Source organism: Indicator indicator, chromosome 30, assembly GCF_027791375.1.
Source record: "Indicator indicator isolate 239-I01 chromosome 30, UM_Iind_1.1, whole genome shotgun sequence".
NCBI lineage: Eukaryota > Metazoa > Chordata > Aves > Piciformes > Indicatoridae > Indicator > Indicator indicator.
In genome coordinates this window covers 4,763,979-4,787,042 of record NC_072039.1, presented here as the reverse complement: position 1 = coordinate 4,787,042, position 23,064 = coordinate 4,763,979, and the positions used below count along the sequence as shown (strand labels likewise).

General features: G+C 50.2%; 2 protein-coding genes across 3 annotated transcripts; both read left to right on the top strand.

Annotated features, from left to right (window-relative positions):
- The first annotated feature begins 1,884 nt into the window (after positions 1-1,884).
- Positions 1,885-10,442, top strand: LOC128976812 (argininosuccinate lyase). Of its 2 annotated transcripts, none has more exons than XM_054394181.1 (16): positions 1,885-1,896; positions 4,042-4,236; positions 4,650-4,733; positions 5,053-5,109; positions 5,355-5,452; positions 6,111-6,188; positions 6,486-6,563; positions 6,990-7,042; positions 7,464-7,526; positions 7,731-7,845; positions 8,478-8,562; positions 8,719-8,778; positions 9,028-9,111; positions 9,364-9,444; positions 9,691-9,797; positions 10,292-10,442. In XM_054394181.1, exons 1-16 carry the CDS (start codon positions 1,885-1,887, stop codon positions 10,440-10,442), a joined length of 1,401 nt encoding a protein of 466 aa, XP_054250156.1. The 2 variants fall into 2 exon arrangements, with proteins under 2 accessions (XP_054250156.1, XP_054250155.1); XM_054394180.1 differs by having other exon boundaries at positions 1,885-1,902.
- A 651-nt stretch (positions 10,443-11,093) lies between these two features.
- On the top strand, positions 11,094-22,676 carry GUSB (glucuronidase beta). Its single transcript, XM_054394283.1, has 12 exons — positions 11,094-11,234; positions 12,928-13,113; positions 13,540-13,721; positions 14,244-14,386; positions 14,891-15,078; positions 16,014-16,166; positions 16,950-17,128; positions 17,527-17,673; positions 18,702-18,786; positions 20,247-20,423; positions 21,173-21,308; positions 22,482-22,676. The coding sequence occupies exons 1-12, from the start codon at positions 11,103-11,105 to the stop codon at positions 22,637-22,639; spliced, it is 1,866 nt and encodes a 621-aa protein (XP_054250258.1). The 5' UTR covers positions 11,094-11,102; the 3' UTR covers positions 22,640-22,676.
- The last annotated feature ends 388 nt before the right edge of the window (positions 22,677-23,064 follow it).

The window sequence follows — 23,064 nt, the reverse complement described above, 5'->3', positions numbered from 1 at the left end:
TTCTCTAAGTTTTCCTGATCTGTGCCACTCCCTGCTTTTTCCCAGTTTGTGTTTTCTAGCTCCTGCTCCCTACCTTCAGAGGCCTCAGTTGAACAGATTTTCTCTTGCTCCCAGCAGCACTGTTCCTCGTGGCCAGTGCTGAGTGACACAAGGCCCTCCCAAACTGAAAGGAGAAGGGACATCTGAGCAGATGTCATATCTTGGTCTCCTGCTGAAATGAGTAGCTCATAATCACTGGTACTTCCCACTCGTTCCCCCTTTTCTTACAATTGTGAAATAATTTAGACTGGGAGGAACCTGTGGAGGTCTGTGAAGCTCCACAGACATTGCAGGAGTGTGTGGTCCATAGTATCTTCAGACTTTCGCCATCACCCTATGACGACTCATTGTGATCTGGGTTTTTAAAGCCCTGCCCCTTAGCCCAGGAAGATCTGTACAGAAGGATCAGCAGCTTGGACACTACTCTGGACTTGGTCTGAAAAGTCCTGCTGAATATTTGTCTCCTAAATAAATTGCTGTGCCTGTTCTTTCAGTCCCATGGCTCTCTGGTAAAGAATCTGAGCTAATAACATTTTTCTGCCATCACAAGAGAGCTGTCAGAGGAAATGCTCTGCCTGAGGTACCATGGATGAATTTGAGACAGCAACATATCCATATCCATCTAGACTGGGCTCCCCTTTGCCAGGGACAACACAAACCAACTTCATTGTGATTCTACCCACATTACAGAGAGATACACATACAGACAAGTGGAAAACTTTACAAAGAGGCCTGGAACAGAGACTGGAGCTTTCACTGGTGTGTTGCAACTGTTTACACACAGTAGAAATCAAAGCTGTTGCATTCCACACATATATAGGGTTAATAGATTGAAAAGACAACTAGCAAAGTTGACACAGGGGCTACTGAAAGGTGAGAGATCCCACCTTCCACTTGCTAGCCCTGTGGGTCACAACTGCTCTCTGAGGGAGACCAACCCCTGATGTTCCCCAGAGCTAGGCTTGAGCCCTTATCACAAACACCACGAGGTAAAGCCTCTCCCTCTGTATGATCCATCTTGGCTGTAAATCTAGTGCTAACTATTTTTTCCAAATCTTCATCAACCTCCTGTCAAAGCCCAGAATAAGGGCAAAGATATCTATAAAAGACGAACTTGTCAGGCAAGAACTAAAAATGAGGGACTTCAGAAGAGGAAGGAAACCCAGCAGCAGACCATCCTTGTTCATTCAGGCTGGGTAGCCACTCCCTGCCTGACGCTGGCCATGCCGCTCTGCCTCTATCCTTCCTGCTACAGAAAGCAGCACGCCCAGCACAATCCTACTGCGTCCTCAACTCCAGCTCAGAAGAAGGATGAATACTGGGACGGAGAAGAGCACAGGAAAGACTACTGGACTAGGTGCCTTCCTACCTGAATTATCCTACGGTCCTGTGAAAACAGGGCTGCCTAAGGGACAGAAACCCCAAAAAAGGGACAAGAAAACTGGGGCGCAATTCCTGAACTCCCTTAAAGGCGCCTGGCATTGCACAGAGGCAAAACCTCACCTCTGTGGCACAACCCTGCGGCGCCGCTGCCGGTCCGAGGGAGAGGGGCCCGGAGCGGGGCCAGCCCCGGGGACACCCCGCCCCGACGAGGCGGGACAAGCAGCCAGCCCCGCGCCGAGGCGTGTAAAAGCGGGGCGGTGGGGCCGGGGAGTGACCGATCGCAGTCGGGGCTGTGCTGTGCTGTGCTGCGGGGCCGCGGCTCTCGGAGCGACCGAGCGGGCAGCGGGGACCCCGGGCTGAGCCGGGCCGGGGAGCGGGGCAGAGCCGAGCCTGACCTTGCTGTTCCGTAGGTTCCACTGCTTGCCGAGATCTCTGAGCACACGAAGAAAACACACGAAGGAAATGGCAGCCGAGGTGAGGGTGAACTTTGCTTCTCCGGGGGGTGGTCTCGGGGTGCTCTGGCAGGCACCAGCTCAGTCGAGTCGGCAGCCTGCCTCTGCCTCGGAGTCTTACCTGGGACGGACAATAGCAGTGCAGTCCATTCCTGATGGCTTGCATCTAACAGCAGGTTAATTCCAGCAGCCTGTGTGAACGCTTCTCTGCACAAAAGCTGCGTTTTCAGTTTCTGTGCCTGGTAGATGAGACGTGACTCGTTGTCTGGGCAAGTTATGCCTTCTGAATGGCTACCTCAACCCTGGCTGCCTCTGCTCTGGGTCACAGAATTGTCTATCAGCTGTCAGACTGTTCTAGCCACCTCTCCAGCCAGGGTCCTGAGGCTAGCTAAAGCCAATCTTTCTTTCAGTTTTGATTTCTTGGTTGCAAATGTATGTGTTGCAGTGCTTCTGCTGACCCACTTCTTGCTTTGATGGGAACTCATGACACTGAAGTTATGCCTAGACAGACCTGCTCCCCTCAAGCACTTAGCCTCTGCTACTGGCCTTTAATTCAGCATCCCCTGTGCCACGCTCATGTGGGCACCAGATGCATGCAACTTTTCTTTTTCAGTCCCAATTCCCACCTGTGCCTTCCCTCATCTTTCTGACAGAGCTGCCCTAAAGACACCAAGAAGCAGATGCCTGCACCCTTACCTCTGCAGGCTCTCTGCTGCTGTCCTCAGGCAGGGATCTGTTGTCTCAGCAGGATTGGCACAGACCTGGAGACAGTCACTAGGAGGAAGTTTGTAAGGTTACCCAGCAGCACTTTGTCTGGCTGATAAAGCCCAGGTTGGCAGAGTAGCTTGCAGCTGCCTGGCCAGGTTCTTGCTGTCCATGGTAGTTAGAGCATACAGCAAGAGAAGAGACTTGGGATCACAGAAAGCACTGGTTGGAAGGGACCTCTAGAGGTCATCTAGTCCAACCCCCCCTACAGTAAGCAGGGACATCCCCAACTAGATCAGGTTGCTCAGAACCCCATCAAGCCTGACCTTGTGTGTCTCCAGGAATGGGGCCTCCACCACCTCCCTGGGCATCCTGTTCCAGTGCTCCACGACCTTCATAGTGAAGAACTTGACATGGGTGTCTAAATGTCCACTCTGCCATGGCAATTGTATTTAGACTCTTCCTTTAAATGCCTTCCAATTTCCTTTTTATGCCTGCTGGCCTTGGATAAGTTTCAGGTCTTGGATAAGTTGTAAAATCTCTGCCCGAATGAAATTCCTGTTCACTTCAGGGCAAGTTTCCCAGAGTCAGGGCTTCAGGGGGTGTCTCCCTGGGCAAGCAAAAAGCTTCTCAACAAGTGACAGGCACAGCTCTTAGCTAGTGACCCCATTCAATCTGAATCAGTGAGGAAAAAAGCTCACACACACACACACTCCCCTGCTGTGATGCATGGCTGGAACTGTGTGCCTGTCCTTGGTCACCCCATGAAGTACTTATGTAGAGGACACATTCAAGTGTGTGAAGTTACCACATGAGTCTTGATTTGGGTGGAAAACCAACTTTTCTTTCTATGATTCTACCTGCTTTAAAACCTTTTTTTGTTGATTTCTTTTTTTTTTCTTCCCTGAACGTTTTTGATGCTGAAAGGTATCCAAGACCTCCCTTTCTGTACCCTGCACCTTAACCAGTTTTATCCTAATTATGCCAAAGCTTGGAAGGACATCATGGACTTTGGAGATCCTTCAAATGCTTTGTCAGTCAAGGAAACATCATTCTGTTATCTCAACAACCCCAGAAGGACTTGGAGCATACTGGCTTTCACCTACATTCCCTACTGACTGCTTTGCTTTTTCTCCCCTCTAAAAGGCTATCAAAGGGTTGTTGACCTGCAGCTGCCTCTTGCACTGTATGCCCTGATCTTAATTTCAAGGACTCCTTGCAGAGTCCAGCAGAGGTAAAGTATCTTGGAGGATTCTGGTGACAGTGACAAGCTCTCCAACTCTTCAACTACTTCCCAAAGGTCCTGAAGTTCAGGAGCCACCTGCTCAGAGCTACTACAATGTAATGACATAGATGAGCACAGCCTCTGTACTGGGTAAACAGATCCTTGGATGCTGGATAGTGCACAGGACCTAGTCTGAAATTGTGAGGCCTCTTTAATTTGCTTTTTCCTCTCTTTCAGGGGAATAAACTGTGGGGAGGAAGATTCAGTGGAAGCACAGATCCAGTCATGGAGATCCTCAATGCTTCCATTAGCTATGATCAGAGACTGTCTGAAGTGGATATCCAGGGGAGCATGGCTTATGCCAAAGCCTTGGAGAAGGCTGGGATCCTATCTAAAGCTGAGCTGGAGAAGATCCTGAGTGGCCTGGAAAAGGTATTTATTTTTCAACTGAATGGTTGCTTAAGTGACAACATCTGTAGCAGCCTCCCTGAGTTGCTCCCCTAAAAAGTATCTATAAGTGTCCTCATGACCTAGTCCTTAGGGCTAGAAAGGGGCTCAAGTGCTTTCTGAAAGGAAATGCTGGCCAAAGTGATTGCCCAAATTGAACTGCAGAACCATCATGGGTGGAGAGATGGATGCCACCAAGTGCAGTAGACAGCCTCAGGATAGAGCAAGCAGCCAGCCTTGGCCTGAAAGAACAGCAATGCCAGAGCTCGCCTGGGACTGGATCCACACTTTGGTTTCCACTGGGATGGCACAAGTTGGTCTTTGCTGGGGACACTGACAGCCCCACATGCAGCAGGGGAGCAGTAGGGGCTGACTGGTGTTTCTGCTGATGTTTGTAGATCTCTGAGGAATGGTCTAAAGGAGTCTTTGTGGTGACCCAAAGCGATGAGGATATCCACACTGCCAACGAACGCAGGCTAAAGGTTTGGGTCCTCTCTAACCTCTTGCTCCCATTCCTCTGTAGCTAGATCTGCCTGGCATGATGTGCCTGTGCCTCTGTCCCTCGGGGAAATTCCTCTGCACCTTGTGGCACTGAAGGCCCAGGGTGTCTCCAAGACCCCTTTGGTGGAAGAGGCACTGTACCAGCACTGAACCCAAACTTGCCCTTCCCCAGAAGAGACCCCATGGCTACTCACAGGATCCCAGAGCTGAGTCCCTTCTGGGCAGGGAGGAGGTCTGCTCATGTGGAGGCTCCTGCTTAGAGTCCAGAGGCACTGACAGACACCCTCCTCTTGTCCTCAGGAGCTGATTGGAGATGTAGCTGGGAAGCTGCACACTGGGAGGAGCAGGAATGACCAGGTATGTACAGAGCTGCTTGGGACTCCTCCCACACCTCACTTCAGGAGACCTCCAACCAGAATAGCCTTTGGCTCTCCTCCTGGGGAGCAAGGCAGAGTGACACCACCACAGCAAGATGAGCACATGATGGGAGGAGCTGCACCTCCCCATCACACAACACAAGCAGGGTTTCCTGTGCAGCACAAGTGGCCACTCACTAAGCCTGTCCCATCCTGCTGTGACTGACTGTGGCCAATCTCACACAGGTGGTGACTGACTTGAAGCTGTTCCTGAAGAATTCCCTCTCTATCATCTCCACTCACCTCCTGCAGCTCATCAAGACCCTGGTGGAACGTGCTGCCATGTGAGTCCTTTTCCAAATCCATGGCCTTGGCCTTGCTGGGGCAGGAGACTTCCAGCTTGCTCTTTGACTGACACCATCAGGGCAGCAGCAGGGTCTCCTGTGGAGCAGGTTACAGCCAGGCAGTGCTGTGTGGTAGCACAGAGAAAGACAGCAGCCCCTCTTCCCACACAGGTCGTATCACAGAGACCTTCCTCTTCCCCCACTGCACCCTAGCAAAGCACTTGAGGGTGGAGGTGCACACAAGGCTTTGGAAGGCACCAAATCCATCTGAAGGAGGAGGGAACTTGAGCATGTTTCAAGTTGCTGTGTATGAGAAAAGCTCAGCTGTGGTGACTCTCTCTCTAGCTCTCCTCCTCACACACCACCCTCCAAACCATCTGGGGACTGGGGAATCTTTGCCTGCTACAGAGGGTTCAGTGCACCTGGCAATTGTCCAGGGAGGCCTCAGGTAGCCACAGCACACTGCAAGATCAGCAGATCTAAAGCCAGTGTGCTTAGCTTGAAAAGGGACAGGGAGGGGAAGAGACACACCAGCCTCAGCACAACACAGGCTGAAGAAGTTCTCTTCACCACCTTGCTAGGAAACCCTGGAGGGTACCTGCCACTGCCCTGCATCCCAATAGCTGCTGCTCAGCTCTTTCTCTCCTTTCCCATGCAGAGAAATTGATGTCATCTTGCCTGGCTACACTCACCTGCAGAAAGCTCAGCCCATCAGATGGAGCCAGTTCTTGCTCAGGTAACCAAGCACCTTTCACACTTGGCTGCAGGAAGCCTTCTCCACCCTTGGGGCCCTGCTCACTTGAGCCTAGAAGTGCATCATTCTCTGAGGGGGCATCTGTGGGTGGTGACAAACCAGAGCCAACCTTGAATCTGGAGCAGGGACTCCTTGTGTGGAGTGTCCAAGCCAGGAGCCAAGCAGTGAGTGGTCTGTGGAGCTGACTCCCTGTACACTCCAGCCTTTGGCCACTCCTACCTCTTGAGCTGTGGGACAGTTTCTGACTTGAGGTGCTCCCTGTCTCCTGTCCTGTTCCAGCCATGCTGTTGCTCTGACCCGGGATTCTGAGCGTCTGGGAGAAGTGAAGAGGAGGATCAATGTCTTGCCTTTGGGAAGGTAAAGTTCACTTTCTCTGTGCTCCTTGGGCCTTATTTTGCTCTGTGAAATGGCTGAAGCAGATCTTTACATCCCCTGAACCACTGGGATTTGTGTACCATACAGTGCAGAGCTGCAAGGGTGCAAGCCTTGCTTCTCTCACCAATGAGGAAACTGTTCCAAAGGGAAGACTCCCACCATGGAGACACTCTTCTTCTCCCTTCTTGAAGTTAAGAACTAAAAAGCTTTCATGAGGCAAACCTTCCACAGAAGAGAACTTCTGGTTTATTCCAGAGCTCAGAGTTTGCTGAGCCTCACACTGTGTGACACCAAAATGAATGGGGGGAGAGAAGTGTTCAGAGAGGTGTCTCACTGCCTGCTAGAGCTCAGGTTTGGTTGGAGTGTGCAGGATTTCATGCATGACTTCTGCTTCTTTCTCCCTGGCAGTGGTGCTCTGGCTGGCAACCCACTGGCAATTGACAGGGAGCTGCTGTGTACTGGTAAATGTCTTCCTGTGGCTGAGGGGCAGAGATCTGGTAACATCTAGGTGGGAGGGAAGCATTGATGCATTGTCCTGGTGTTATTTTGCATGTGTTGCAAAAACTTACATGGGGATGGAGGGTAAAAAAACAAACAAACAAAGAGAAGTGCGATCTGCTGCTCAGTGTCAGGAGTGGGAGGTAGCTCCTAAGGACTCTTTAAGGCAGAAGGTTTTATACTGGAGTGAGACAGCAGGTGCTTGAATGGTGGGAGCATAAACAGAACCAGCTCTGCTGCACACTGGCTGCCAGGGGTTAACAAAGTTCCCACTCAGGTTGTTTGTGTTCCTGGAACTACTCCAGGGCTCACAGTCACAAGCAACCTGCTGCATTCAAGCTGCATATCAAGCCTGACTTCCTCTGTCCATCACCTTCCTTACAGAGCTGGACTTTGCTTCCATCAGCTTGAACAGCATGGATGCTGTCAGTGAGAGAGACTTTGTGGGTAAGCACAACTCAAACACTTCTTCCCACCACTGTTACAGGCAGACACCTGAGACCTTTACAGGTGGCTTTGTTTAATAAGTGCATTGACATCCCTCAATAGGAAGTAATTATACAGGAAAACTGTTTGCTCATATGTAAATCTGGCCAAAGCTCTTTTGTCAGGCAAAAAGAAGCACCTTTTTCACTTCCTAATTTCCTGCAGTGGAATTTCTCTCTGTGGCCAGCCTGCTGATGATCCACCTGAGCAAGATGGCTGAGGATCTCATCATCTACAGTACCAGCGAGTTTGGATTTGTAACCCTCTCAGATGCTTATAGGTAGGACTGAGGGCAGAGGGCTCTTCAGTCAGCCCTTCCTGAGCTATCCCCTCCTGAGAGAATGAGGCAGTGGTTGGGGTCTCCCTGCTGCATGAGGCTGACACAGCATTAAAAGGCTGGCAGAAAGCAGCCTTAGGGTGACTGTTCCTCAGTATCAATCACTGATTTCTGATTCCAGCAACTCAACCAAGCCTGCATTCCAGACACTCCCCCCCCAGCAGCTGCTGGCAAAGGGAACTCCCTCCTCTGCTGGCAATGCTGCCAAAGCCCTGCCTGGACTAGCCAGGACTGCAGTCCTCACAGATTTCCTGTCTCTCAGGGTGGCACAGGCACAGCCTTCCCCTCTGAGGACGCAGCAACACTTAGCCTGGCTACTGATGCCACCTCTGGAGGGCTTTGAGGGGAAGCCTTCTTGCATGGTAGCTCCAGACAGGACTGCAAAACCAAAGGCTTTGCTGTGGGAACCATGAGAAACTCAGCACATGCAATTCACTGCTTGCCTACACCCTAGCAAGGTGTCTGGGGAAGGGGAACCTCTGTGTTGCTTTCAGAGGGCTGGGCCAGTAGGTTGCACAACCTGAAGCTGTAGGGACTGGGGTCCTGCTTACCTTACCCTCCACACCTTTCTTCAGCACTGGCAGCAGCCTGATGCCTCAGAAGAAGAACCCTGACAGCCTGGAACTGATCCGCAGCAAGGCTGGACGAGTGTTTGGACGGGTGAGCCTGCCAAGGGCAGGAGTGGGCTGGGGAAATGGCTCCTGCAGGGCTGAAGGATGTTCCTTCTTCTTGCCTCTCTGTAAAGAAATGTGAACAACTCCTGGGGCAATGTCCTCCTCTTCCTAGAACTAACTGCCTCACCTGTTTCTCTTGCAGCTGGCTGCTATTCTCATGGTTCTCAAAGGACTGCCAAGCACCTACAACAAGGATCTGCAGGTAAAAGATGTAAAAGAGATATTAGTTTTCACACCAGCCCTCTGTACAGACACAGTGACCTTCTGCTCTTGAGCAGCCTGGCCACTGCACTGGCAATTTGCCACTGCTCTGCATGCTGCAGGTGACACCCAGCCATAGCAGGAGCCCCAGGGATCACCACCTGCTCTGCTGGCTGGACTGCTCTGGCTGTGGGCTTTTGGGCTGCAGCAGGTTGCCTTAACAACAATTTCCATCCCTGTTCTTACACAGGAGGACAAGGAGGCTGTCTTTGATGTTGTGGACACTCTGAATGCTGTGCTCCAGGTTGCCACTGGAGTGATTTCTACCCTCCAGGTGAGGTTTCAGTCTCTCTGAACAAGGCTGGAGTGGATGTTCTGTGAGTAACACAATTAAAAGATCTTTAGACTGGTCCTAAGATGTAGCTCTCCCAGGCAAGTCATTGTGGCCCCCACTATCACCTCTGAGGGGGTCAGAGGGTCCTTTTAGAGCCAGTGCCCTTGCAGATAATTTCCCTCACTTTGACCACCAACGTGTCCCTAAGGAGGCCCTGATGATAATGTCTCACTCAGACCCTCCCTTCTGCAGATCAACAAGGAGACCATGGAGAAGGCACTGACCCCTGAGATGCTTGCTACTGACCTGGCTCTCTACCTGGTCCATAAAGGAGTAAGTATCACAGGGAGACCTGCAGCTGTGCTTTCTTTGGGTGCAGAATGCTGCTCAGTGAGGGCCTGAGATGAGGCCTTCTCTTCTGTCCCCAGGTGATGATCAGTCTGGGTCAGCAAACCTGGATTCACATGACACTTCCCTAAGTGAACACAAGCCAGCCAAACAAGGGAAAACATCCATTTTTCCTCTGACAAACACCCCTGTTGCCTGGTCACTGACTCTGGCCTCTGCTTCTCACTGCAGATGCCCTTCAGACAAGCCCACGTTGCCTCCGGGAAGGCCGTCCACCTCGCCGAGACTAAAGGCATCCCCATCAGTGCTCTCAGCCTGGATGACCTGAAGAGCATCAGGTTTGTGTCACTATTTGCCATGGCTTCCCTCGCAGCTGGCTCTCAGCCTGCCTTTGTATGGGACTCCTTATGGTGCCCTGCCCCAGAATCCCTGAGCTGGACAGCATCCTAAAATCCTCCTGGCCTGAATCCCAATTCTGCTGCTGCTGGGCCTGAAGACACTGTAGGAGGACATCAGCCCCATTCAGTTCCAGGGAGCATGTGCAGCAGCTAATGGGAGGGACTGGAAGAAAGTCATGCCCTGACCTGCAGCCACCAGCCTTCTCAGGTGTTTGGCTCCAAAGTTCCTCCTTCAACCCTTGGAGCTGACTCTGATCTGTCACAAGAGGCTGCATTCAGGCACTAGAAGTGCACAAGCAGGGCTGCAGGAGGTCTTTCTCCTTGACAGAAAGCTCCATCTCCACTCCCTCCCCATCTCTGCAGGCAGTGAGCATGTAAAGCCAGCCAGCAGCACCCTCTCTCTCCCCTGACCTCTCTTCTCTTTGCCTTCCCAGCCCCCTGATCGGCAGTGACGTCTCCCAGGTCTTCAACGTTGTCAACAGTGTGGAGCAGTACACAGCCATGGGGGGCACTGCCAAGAGCAGTGTGTCCACCCAGATTGAGCAGCTGAGGGAGATACTGAAGAGGCTGAAGGAGCAGGCTTAGAGTGTGGGGAGAGATCCCGTGGATGCAGCATTGTGCCTATCACACTAATCTGGAGTTAATAAACACTGGGGTGTCTGTTGTTCACTGAAGCTCTTGTCCTGTATTCTTCCTCAGCCCGCATGGGGCTTGGGGAAATATTTACTGGCCTGATGCCTTTAGCATCTTCTGCTACCCCCGGGGTACTTTTCCCTGTCCCGTTTTATTCCTAAGGCAGTCTGAAGGGCGTGCTCTGAACTGGCAATGTATCCATGCTTCCCGGTTGGTGCCAGAGGTGGTTTTCTAATGCAGGCATCATCCTTCTGCCTGTCCCCAAGGTGCCGTCTGGTCATCAGTCCCAATAACATCCTGCCCTCCTGCTTCAACAAGTGACTCTGAAAAGAAAAGGAAGCAAATAAAGAAATACATCCTGCGGTGCTGGACACAGCCCAGCCCCTGCGAGTCTTTTTACACCAGGCTAATGCTAGCTTTGGTGCGAGGCTCTTGCAAAAGAGCAGGGACGCTGTTCATGCTCCCCTCCAGACGGCGGGGCGGGTCCTGTGCCGCCGCCGGGGACTGCCCACAGCCAAGATGGCGGCGCAGGCGTCAGGCGGAGGCATGGCGGGGGCCGGCGGGCTGCTGCTGCTGCTGGCGCTGGGGTGGGCAGAGGCCCTGCCGGGCGGCATGTTGTACCCCCGGGACACCCCGTCCCGGGAGCGGAAGGAGCTCGGCGGCCTCTGGAGCTTCCGCGCCGACTTCTCGCCGGGCAGGGACGCCGGCTTCGTGCAGCGCTGGTACCGGCAGCCGCTCCGGGAGGTACCGAGGGGCCGAGAGCGGGGGTGCGGGAAGGGGCTGCCCCTTCTCCGGGGCAAGGCAAGGCGGCAGAGGGGTGCTGTCCGCCCGGGAAGGGCCCCAGCTGCGAGCCAGGCTTATTCCCCTCCTCTCAGTACCGTTTCGCCCCGTCCTTCCCCACCGGGCTGGCGGAGCCGGCTGCTCTTTGCCCCCCGCCTCGCTTTCAGTGGCTGTCGCTATGCAGAGGGCTGTCTGCGGAGGATTTTCTTTCGAATTAGCACCCAAAGAAGCGACATCTCCGCTTATCCCGCTTCTCCCGTTATCCCTGCTCCGAAGGCAGGAAGCCTCTGAATGAACTCAGGTCACCATCAGCTGTCCCTGCGCTGCAAACCCCAGCCTAGCCTTGCACAAAGTTCACCTGTGTCAGCAACACACAGCAAGCAAAAACAAGCCTGGAAAGGGCGCTTTGGAATTATTTGTTTGGTGTTTAGTTGGGATTATCTATTCCAAAGTAGCCAAGTAGGGATACACAAGTTGTAGTGTAACTGACATCCATTATGAAATCCATTGCCTTAAAGAAAGAAGTTATGTGCTCTGTGCATAAAATGTACGTGTCCTTCTTCATTTCTGTTTCAGCCCTTTGGCCAGATGTTTGCCAACTGGGGAAAGAGATGAACTAAAGGACACAACTTTCCTAGAAGTTTTGTGTAGAGACTGCCAGAGGAGAGGAATCTTGGGCTCCCTGCAAAGGGAGGCTTAGACATCAGAGAATCTCCTTGAAGGAGACACACAACTATGGCCACCCCAGTCAAAGCTTAACCTGTATCAGATACCAGGATTTTCCTGCTGGGATTTTCTGATGTCTCATAAGGGTGCTGAGTTTCTCTGCAGTGCTGGTACAGTTCAGTGCTGACTCAGCTGTGCATATGATCCTCACCCCTGTGTGACCAAATCTCCATGGAAAGGCTTCCTTAGGAAAGGGGAAGCTGCTGCAGCACTCGTTTGTGCAGCATCACGAGCACAGAAGGTGCTAAAAATGAACAGCTTTGTTTTGCAACAGCATTCAGTTACCTCACCATTATGACAGTATCTGCCTAACGTCCTTACATTAGAAGTGAGTTGACTCTGTTGTAATCCTACAACATCTGTGTGGATTTCAGGGAGTGAGAAATGCTGGACCTATCCCAGACAGTCTCCACAGACCTTCCCTGGGAGATCTGACCCAAAACATCAATGATTCTTGCCACCTTTCTGCTGCAGCTCTCAGCCTGACAAGCAGCACCCTGCTCCAGTTCACTGACACCACACTGTCAGCATTGCTCACCAGATACCTAGAGCCATGCAGGAGAAACTGCCCTTTGTGGGAACTCCCAGGCTGAAAAAACAACTTGGGAATTTATTATTTAGCTCCTAATTTTTCTGATTCTGCAATACCAGAGCCATTAATAAAATCAGGAGGAGAAAAAGATAGGAGCAGCTTCATGCTGTAGGAACGGGCAGGTTCCTGGGTCTGATATCAAGCAGGACTTGGATAGGCCCTGTTACAAACCACACCAGTTTCTAAACAGGGTTTCCAAAAGACTTCCCCTTGGCAAAGACTTTCTAAGGCTATCAGTGGAAGGGGACACCTCCAGCAGTACAGGTTGGGCAGCCAGGACAGTAAAATGTCTTTCTTTAAAATGATCTATTCCTTCCCTTTCTGTACAATCCCTGCCAGACTGGTCCTGTGATTGACATGCCTGTGCCTGCCAGCTTCAATGATATCACTCAAGACCCCAGCCTGGAGAACTACATCGGCTGGGTTTGGTACGAGAAGGAGGTGCTGCTGCCTCTGCGCTGGCTGCAGGATGACCACACCAGAGTGGTGCTCCGCTTCGGCAGTGCCCATTACTACTCCGTTGTGGTACGTTGCATGGGAGCTTGGCTGGCTGTTTCCAAAATCGTTGCTGCACTGAAACCTGCCCTCTGACTTCTTCAGCAGGCACACCTCTGCCCAGGTGTACAATCAGTTTGTTGTTTTCTTAACTCTTGCCTCTTTTCTGCCAGCCAAAAACGTGGCTGTGTTTCCCAGATGTTTCCTCTCTGATCCTCCAATATCAGAACTAGTTACTAAAACATGTCCTTGCTACAGGGTCTACCCAGAACAGTGTCTCTCAGTGACACTTGACCCAAACCTAGCTCCCTGCTAGATTGATCTCTCAAGGAGTAAGAGCTCAGAACAAGGTCCGGTGTTACTGGGAAGCCCAAGTTCCTCTTCCTGGGCTCCTTTGCTTCTCCCTGCTGTGGTGATAATCCTGCTTCTTGGGCTCATGGGTGTTTTCTCTTGCAGTGGGTCAATGGAGTGCAAGTTGTGGAGCACGAAGGGGGCCACCTCCCTTTCGAAGCAGACATAAGCAGCGTTGTCCAGGGCAGCCCAGGGATCCCCTGCCGCATCACTGTCGCACTCAACAACACTCTGACACCCCACACGCTGCCTCCAGGCTCAATTCAATACATGACTGACAAAGCCAGGTGAGTTGCTGCAATGCTGTACTGCTGAGCTTGTCCCTGGGGTGAGGGGCTTGGAATTCATTCAGCTGCTTGCTCATAAGACCCCCAAGCAGTTTACAAAAGCATTGGATTGTATCTATGCTGAGGTTCATCAGCTGAGCAGGGAGGAGTTTTAAGCTTTGGTGGTTGTGAGGATTCTGCGCTGAGTTACTGCAACTGTTTTGTACACAGGGGACTGAGATTAAGTGATTTGCTAAACTGAGTCAATGGCAGGTTGGAGAAGCTTGAATTCAGCTGGAAACTTCACGTCCCAGCTATCCTGAAGGATCTAATCTATTCAGTGGGTTAGATGTTTATTAACTGGAAGTCCCCTTCAGTGTCGCAGCAGCACTGCTGAAAGCTAGATCCATCCCATTGTAAAGGCTGTTTTACCAGCTAGCATCTCTTACTGCATGCCTTTTCCATTGCTAGCATCCAGATGCTGCCTTCAATTCCTGTGTAATGAACCATAATGTAGCCATTTCTCCTGTCTTGCTCACTCAGGTATCCCAAGAACTATTTTGTACAGAACATCAGGTTTGATTTCTTTAATTATGCTGGAATCCATCGCCCGGTTGTGCTTTACACCACTCCTTCTGTCTACATAGATGATATTACTGTGACAACTACTTCATCAGACAGTGTTGGTAGGTCCAGAACAATTACAGCAGCTACCTCAGGGTCCAAATGAAGATGACAAGTGCAGCAGAGAAAATAGCCTGTAAAAGTCTGATTGAATCTGTTTCGTAGTAGCGTTCCCTTGAACCTGAGCTGGCCTATTGCACAGCTTAGCAGCTGCAAGAATAAGGCAAAGAGCTCAGAAGCAGTAAGAAAAAAAATTACTTGCAAGAGATCTGTTAAAGGGTGATCAGGTGTTCCTCAAAGTAGAGTTTCTCAGTAGGGGTCCTCTTCCTGCCACTTAAGCAGGATTCTCTCAAAGTAACAGAGTTGTGTGATACCCAAATCTTGCTGGAACTTTCTGGACCTCAAGACCAATAGGTCACCCTTCATATATTCAACTCATGCCACTCTGTTGGTCTACGTCTCCTTCATCTTTCAATGCTGCTTTATGTGAAAACTCTCCAAGATTTAATGCCTCTATTTTTCTTTTCATGGCAGTCTCTGATTGTCTTTTGTTTCTCTTGACCCAGCACTGGTGCAGTATCAGGTGTCAGTTGTTGGCAGCACTTTCTATTCCTTGTCCCTGAATTTATGTGACCAAGAGGGGAAAGTGGTTGCTACAGGTGATGGGCCAGCAGGAGAGCTGAAAGTCCTGAACCCAATTCTTTGGTGGCCTTATCTGATGCACGAGAGCCCTGGATACCTCTACTCCTTGGAGGTAACAGTGACCTTTCTGCCTTCCTGTGTGTGTTCCCTCTGACTGCCTAATAGGGATAAGGAGCTGCCATATGGCCCTTCTTCTGCACTCCTCTTCTCCCACAGATCCTGTTCATGTGACCAGAGTGGCACTGCTAATTACACAGTAATCAAATTGAACCTTGCCAGCTTCCTGGATGCTGAACTGATCTGTTGGTGACAAGAGGGACATGCCCTGAGTGCACACATGCTTGCCCTTCACATTGAGGGCCCAAGCTATCCATTGCAAAAGGACTGTTTGAGACGATAAAATGGAGGAGATATCACGAAAGCTGAGAGTGGAGCCTCTGAGGAGCAGGCTGTTAACCTCTTCCACATGCTTTGCCATGCAATGAGCTTTCTTCCTACTCTGTAAGACAAGAGTTCAGCTTCAATAGCACAAGGCTGGAAGCCTCTGTGAGAGTTAAGGATGAGTAGTGACTTTAAGATGTAGAAACTAGGGCAGATGAGCTGCTGTGAGTTTCCAGGGCTCAGGTTTGTATCTCTTGTGAGGAGATGACATTTAAATCACTGTCTGGTATCGAGGTGCCAGGCAGAAGAGGTGAACCACTACCTTGTCTGGGGATACAACATGGCCTGGATAAGTAAGAGGAAAATAAATTGAAGCTTTTGGGGTGAACAAGCCCCAGCAAGGTCATCCAGGCTTCATTCTTCATCCTTCAGCTTCCCCAGATGTGATTTCCATTTTCTGTTTAGTCAGACCTTGCTCCCTCCCTGGGGAAGTACAGAGGGACCACAAGAAGCAGCCAAAGCAGCAGTGAGGAGCAGGCTGCACGCTGAGGCAACAATGGGCAATGGAGGGGTGGTCAGGATAGGCCTTACAGACAAGGGGGAGGGAAGACAGAGCATCCTTGCGAAGCCCAGCAGGTCACTTGCATCTTCCCTTTGGAACTGCAGGTGAAGACGCAGGCGCAGGTGGACGGGGCGCTGCTGGAGGATGTGTACACGCTCCCAGTCGGCATCCGCAGCGTGCACGTCACCAGCACGCAGTTCCTCATCAACGGCAGGCCCTTCTACTTCCATGGTGTCAACAAGCACGAAGATGCAGATGTAAGTCTGGCACCCGTGGTAGGAGCACCTAATGCCAGCTCACACTGGGCTGCAGCACCTGCTCTTGCCTCCCTTCTTCACTCAAAGTGGCCCTTTCCTCACACCCTTCTCTAAGGCTGGGAGCTGCCAGGTAGGCTGTACTATTACCGCCATTAAGGGAAGACGTTGCAAGTCCTGCCATAGCCGTAACATCCCTCTCAGGGCTCATGGTATGTTGGCAAAGGATCTAAACCACCCCCAGTCATGGTTTCCAATCAGAAGTAGCGGCTCTCAGGTTCCCCACGCTCGGAGCAGCGGCGGGGAGATCAGAGCCGTGGAGAGATGCGAGGCGGAGCCGGGCCACAGGAGGGCGCCACAGCCACGCCAGAGGCCCCAGCCCCGCCCGCCCTCTTACCTCGGAGCTTGGCGGCGCCGCTCCCTCGCGGTGCTGCTGAGCTCGGGCTCTCGTCGGAGGGAGGTCCCCGCCGCTCCGGGGTCCTCCTCCACCCTGTTCTCCCCCGTCCGCTTCATGGGGAACACCTGTGAAAGGGAGGGAGCGGGCGGCCCGGGCAGGGCACCTCACCTTCGAACGGCCGCCAGCAGCAGCGCTGGTAGCTTGGCTGACCCCCGGGGGCTGAGTGCGTTGGCAATGCCCCGCAGAAAGGCGAACCGTGCGGAGAAAGGTCTTGCGTGGTGCATGGAAACGGCCTGGGACTAAGCAGGGGAGCGATGCCCATTTAACGGGCGAGGAGAAGCCCCAGCCCAGCAGCGTGACTGGCTGCGATTTCTTTATCCCCCTCCTAGATCCGTGGCAAAGGGCTGGACTGGCCTCTGATTGCAAAGGATTTCAACCTGCTGCGCTGGCTGGGAGCAAACTCCTTCCGCACCAGCCACTACCCCTACGCCGAGGAGATCATGGACCTGTGCGATGCCTATGGCATTGTGGTGATTGATGAGTGCCCAGCAGTGGGGATCAAAATGCCGTAAGCTCTAAAGACCCTCCCCCATGTTTCTGTGCTCCTCTCTGAACTGCCTCCTAAGCATCCCCCTCCCCGCCTGCGCTGCCGGTGTCCTACTAGTGGCAGTACTTTGCTCTATTTAGAAATCAGCCCTTGCACCACGTGTGCCTAGCGAGGTTGGGCAACCAGAGGGTGTTTTGCCACATTGCCATCATGTCATTTGTTCTGGCTCGATTCATCAGGCCAAAGCACAGCCCTGAACTGTGCAGCAGGCTTTGGGGAAATAGGGCAGAAGCCATCCTCGGTGTCAGGGCTCAGCTGTGCTTATACACCTCGGGAGTCTTGAGTTTTCACAAGGAAAGGCAAAGGGGATGAGTTTCACACCCTTGCCTCACCAGGTCTTGCTTCTTTTTGCCTTAAAGCGAGAGCTTTGGGAACAAATCCCTGCAGCATCACCTGGTTGTGATGGAGGAGCTGATCCGCAGGGATAAGAACAGGCCGTCGGTTGTGATGTGGTCAGTAGCCAACGAGCCGGCATCAGAGCTGCCCCCAGCAGCTTTTTACTTCAAGTAAGTGTCTGCTGTACACAGAGCTGAGGCTTCAGTCTGGGCAGATCTTCTTCCTTTGGGATGGCACAGAGAAGGGAACCCTGAAACAGTACCCACAGATGCAGTCTCAACCTGTTGTTTCTGAACCGGTGAGGTTCTGTAAAACTACAAGGAGTCCACTTGGTCTGAGCACCTCCTCTTGAACTAAAGGTCATGCAGAGGGAGGCCTGATGGGAACAGGGCATTCCTTGTTACCAACAGAAGATGAGTGCTACATTCTTGGAGAGTTGCAGCAAAGCTGTAAAATAATTGGCCTTTAATTCTGAACCAAGGTTCTTCAGTTAGTGCTATTTGCTCTGCAGGGGATTGTGATGTCCCACCCCAAAGCCACTGCTTTGAGTCCCCTGCAGTCCCTTTGGTTTTGTTTTTAAAGAGATTTAAGCTTTGGGTAGCCAGGAGTCATCTCTGTAACGTCCTTAGTAGCTGTAGGTGCATTAAGTGATAACTGTAAAGTGTTAATCTTCAGAATGAGCCACCACCCTCCTGCAATGGTGAGGAAGCAGCAGAGCCTGACCTTCCCATTCTGTGTCTTCTGTCCCTTTTCCAGGGTTTCCTCAAGAGCAGCCAACCTTGAGTGCTCTGCCTGCTGTTCAGGGCCTTGTGCCTTTGCATGAACACCTCCCAAGAGTTGTTTAGGAATTTTCCATCACCCTTCATGCATTTTTGTCTTCAAACCCAGCTTAGAAGCTGCTGTCACCAGCAGCCAACTTGACTTGCCTGTGTTTGGTGCACTTCCATCCTGCTTTTCTTTCACGTGGGATAGCAAACAACTTTGCCATGATACTCCATCAGAACTGGCTAGAATTGCAGGCACTTCATAGCAGATGATCCCTGAGTCTCCTGCAGTATTTAATTAAAAATACTCTGCTAAATCCAAACCAGCTCCAATGTCTGGGGACGGGAAGATATGGAAGGACAGAGAGCTTGGGGAAACAGGGCTGTGCTTCTCCATGCTGTTGCTGAACTCTTGCTTTACTGTTTGCAAACAGGACAGTGATAGCTCACACTAAAGCTCTCGATCCCTCCAGACCAGTAACCTTTGTGACAGATGCCAATTATGCCCTCGATCTTGGTGTAAGTTTCATTCCTAGATTTATTTTTTTTTAATTCATACATTAAATGTCCTCTTGTTATTTGTTTTAGAGTCCTTTCCACCCCCACCTCCTGATGTTTACTGGAGATGGAGAGGCAGAAACAAACTTCAGTTTTGTCTCTAGTACAAAGTACTTTATCCTGTAGTAGTCCAGCTGAAAAGAAAAGTATTTGTAAGAGAAGAGATCTTTGTCTTGAGTGCAGCATGCAGGAACAGACCCCTGGATTCCATTAACACTGCCACACTTTGCTCTTCCATTGATTGTGTTTACTAATGCTCAGGATTTTCACTTGCAATTAAACCAAAGCTTAAACCTCTTTAAAATGCTCACAGCCCTTGAGGAAGCCTAAAGGAAGGAAGCTTTGCTTTAATTCCTGCTTTAAACTGCTCCAGATTTTCTTTGGCAGATGTCTGTTAAGGTTGAATAACCTAAAAGCTCTTCCAGTTTCATAATTACAGTCCTGGAGCTGCTGTATAAATAGCCAACAGGCACTATCCTTGGCTGTCTGTGCCTTACACTGGCCATACCATGAACTAAAGATCTCTAACACAGATTTGTTTCCAGGGTAGTTCAGTTTTAATTTTACTATGCTTGCTGCTGCCACGTAATAAACACCTCTGGCAGGAGAGGCTGGAGGTACATGATGCTGCCACATGTCCTCCACTTGGTGTTTCTTTCAAGGAAACAAACACAACTGGTGGCCTTAGATTTGAATGAGCCCTGCAGGGATTAGCTCTTGGATGTTGGTTTCATGAGGCAGGCAGGCTGTGACATCCCACCCCCACAAGTGTGTCCTGACTGGCTTGAGAGGAGACACAGCAAAACAAAGCAAAACCCAAGAACAAATCTCATACACTGATGTGACATTAGAATTATCTTTTTATTACAAAACATGTTAAAGAGAACATTGAACAAGTTACAGACAACATCACTTAATATCTTGAGTGGGCTTTGGGCCCTTTTAGCATACTGTCCATGTGGTAGAAATGGCATAGAACTTGCAGAATGCTTAGTCTTAAGTATTGCACCCTTGATGCACAAATTTAGTTGCTAGTCAAAATATTTGACCACTGACTTGATAATCACCTTCCAATACTGCAGAAGTACATCCAAATGTACCAGCAAGCCAGAGACATCTTGGAAACTCAAAAACTTCTAACACACCTGAGGATGAAGTGGGTTGATCTTGTCTAACTTTGATCTTGGTCTAAACTCTTTGCTGTGACTTCCTAAAGTCTTTAAGAAGAATGCTAAATGAATATCCTATTAGCTTCCTAGATTTATCCCTTTATTTCCTGGTAAAAAAATACTGTTGGGGAGGGAAGACTTCATTCTACATGCAGTAAAACTGAACTGCATCAAATGAACCAAAAGGAGGATTTAGATTCATGAGTGAAGGTTGTGAGGTCTGTGACAAAACTCTCACCTTGTTTTCTGTAGGCTCCTTACGTGGATGTGATCTGTGTCAATAGCTACTTCTCCTGGTATCATGACCCAGGCCATCTGGAGGTTATTCCACTACAACTCACAGCACAGTTTGAGAACTGGTATAAAACCTACCAAAAACCCATCATCCAGAGTGAATATGGAGCAGATTCAGTTCCCGGGCTTCACAGTGTAAGTGTTAGAGATGCCCTAGATGGAAAAAAGCATGGCCCTTCTCCCAGGGTCAGCAAAACTGAACCAGGAGCTGGGTACCACTGAGCATGGCTGTTCAGTCTTGAGATGCATTAGCTTGTGCCTGAAACGCTCCAGGACTGTCATCCTGCTCCTCTGAAATCAATGAGCTTTGCCATTGACTAGCAAAGGTTAGATTCTACCTGAAGAGAAGTTTTTAGCTTTGACTAAAAGCACCAAACTCTGAGATCTGCACTTTGGCATTCATAGAAAATGCTGAGTGGGAAGATAGAACACTGGAAAGTGGACATTCATGATTGTATTGAATCATGGAACGGTCTGAGTTGGAAGGGATCTTCAAAATCAGCTATTTCCAACCCCCTGCCAGGGGCAGAGACACCTTCCACTAGTCCAAGTTGCTCCCCATCCATCCTGGCCTTGAATGCTTCCAGACCATGTTGTCCTGCACAGCAGCAGGTGGCACTCCTGTAGCTCCCATGACAAAGCAGCAATGCCAAGCAAAGGCAGACTCCCCAGGTACACCTGGCATGATGTTTGTACTTTGTTTCCCCTTGCCCTTGCCGGAGCTCCAATTGTCACCCAACAGCCATTGTTAATGACAATGAACAGACCAAGCCATTATAAACTTGCCTTCAGGAAGCAGCTCCCCAGTGAATAGGAAGTTAACACATGGAGCCTTTGCTGCCTTCTCACCTTCACTCAAGGCCACCTCTTTTCCCTGGCTGTAGGATCCACCCCTGATGTTCAGTGAGGAGTATCAGAAAGCCATGCTAGGAGAGTACCACTCTGTCTTTGACAAGAAGAGGAAAGACTATGTGATTGGGGAGCTCATATGGAATTTTGCTGATTTCATGACCAACCAAGGTAAGCTTGCACTCTAAACAGCTCAGAATCCTGGGCTGTAGGGCAGGACAAAAGGGCTTTCTGCTTACCAAGACAGAGCACAGCTGTTTTTTGTGATAAAGTCCAGCATGACAAGAGCCAAGAGGGAAGGCCCTGCCTGTACTTAATGCATCCTCTCCAGCTCAAGCTCCTAGGTGTCCCACCTGCAGCAGTGCTACCCAGGACACAGGACAGTGTGCTAGGGCAGAATGCCAGGGAAGCTTATGAGCAGACACAGATTACCTCATCTCTTTGACCATCCTCAATTCAGAGTTTCAGTCAACTGTTAGGGATGTGCTTCACTTGCTTCATATTTCATCTACAACTGCCCCTAGTGACAGAGCACCTTGAAGTATTATTAACTTGGTAGAGGTTTAAACAACAGAGGACCAGATGCCACACTGGTGGACAATGGTCTGTCATGACACTCCATCCACTCTTAATTAATAAGTGCATTCAGGCTGTGCTGACAGCCACAGAAATTAAACTGTTACAACTCAGGAGACCTAGCAAGGAACCAGTTATTCATGTGCCACCTGCAGAGAGTCAGGGTGGTGAACAGTCAATTTCAGACAGAGAAACACCACTAAGAATAATCTGTAGAGCACCAATACAGGGAGTAGAAAGCTAAGTCATCACAAGGAGGATCAGTTCCACATAGGAGGATGGAGAAAACGTGGACAAGTTGACACACACAGAAGTAGCTCCAGTCTCTCTACAATGGTGTCATCATCTTTCCCAGCTTCCTATGGAAACTAAAATAGGCAAAAAGGATTTGGACACCACCAAAGGACAGGACAGTCACATGGTTAGTCATCAACATTCTCACCATCACATTTCAAGGTGGAGATAATGGCAAGAGAGGCCTATCTGCTGTAAATACAACACTGAGCAAATTAATGGGCACACCTGAGTTAGCTGTCAGGGACTTCCCAGCTGTAAATGCAGCTAATTGCAGCTGTACTGCTCAGTTAATCTTGCCAAGAGGATGCAAAGGACATCTGCCAAGTTCCCCATTGTACCTGACTATGTGTCAAAGAAAGTGCATAGGTCTCTTCCACCTAAGCTGATTGAGCACATGCATCCTGACAGCTCACAGTGGGGCATGTAAAAGCCTTTGATATATACTTGCTTTATTTTATGACTTCTCTACAGGGACCACACGTGTTTTGGGGAACAAGAAAGGAATCTTCACCCGCCAGCGACAGCCCAAAGCAGCTGCATTTGTTCTTAGAGAAAGATACTGGAAGATTGCAAACGAGTCGAGCTGCCTTCCTCCTGTAACCAAATCACATGCCCTCTTTTTGAAATGAATTCAGAAGTTACAGTGGCTGGGTGCTGTGCTGAACTTGTTCATGAAAGGTTTCTCTGAGTAATATTTGTGCCTGACTCAAATCTTGCAAGTCTAATGTGATTTCTAGTTCGCCTGAAGTGGTTTCTATGACACGAAGCAGATCAGAAACTCTCATTCCCTGTGCTTAGCCACAGCTGTAGGCTTCCTGCTTCCAGGTAGTAAAATGAATATTCAGAGTTTCAAGGAGATGAAGTTAAGAGACCCTGACTGAGGTATCTGTTCATGGCAAAAAAAAAAAAAAAAAAACACACACAAAAAAAAAACACACAACCTTAACATATTACATGATACAAAAAAAAAAAAAAGCTAAAATAAATCTAAGTTACTCTACATGAACATCACATTCCACCAATGCAAATGAGGTTTTCCAGTTATACTTCCCTA

Excerpts from the sequence above, each read along its gene's own strand:
- GUSB (XM_054394283.1), top strand. The coding sequence starts at position 11,103 with ATGTTGTACCCCCGGGACACCCCGTCCCGGGAGCGGAAGGAGCTCGGC. Across the intron at positions 11,235-12,927 it reads ACCGGCAGCCGCTCCGGGAG|ACTGGTCCTGTGATTGACAT; the intron begins GTACCGAGGGGC and ends AATCCCTGCCAG. Across the intron at positions 15,079-16,013 it reads GATACCTCTACTCCTTGGAG|GTGAAGACGCAGGCGCAGGT; the intron begins GTAACAGTGACC and ends TTGGAACTGCAG.
- LOC128976812 (XM_054394180.1), top strand. Across the intron at positions 6,189-6,485 it reads TGGAGCCAGTTCTTGCTCAG|CCATGCTGTTGCTCTGACCC; the intron begins GTAACCAAGCAC and ends GTCCTGTTCCAG. Across the intron at positions 7,043-7,463 it reads CAGGGAGCTGCTGTGTACTG|AGCTGGACTTTGCTTCCATC; the intron begins GTAAATGTCTTC and ends CCTTCCTTACAG.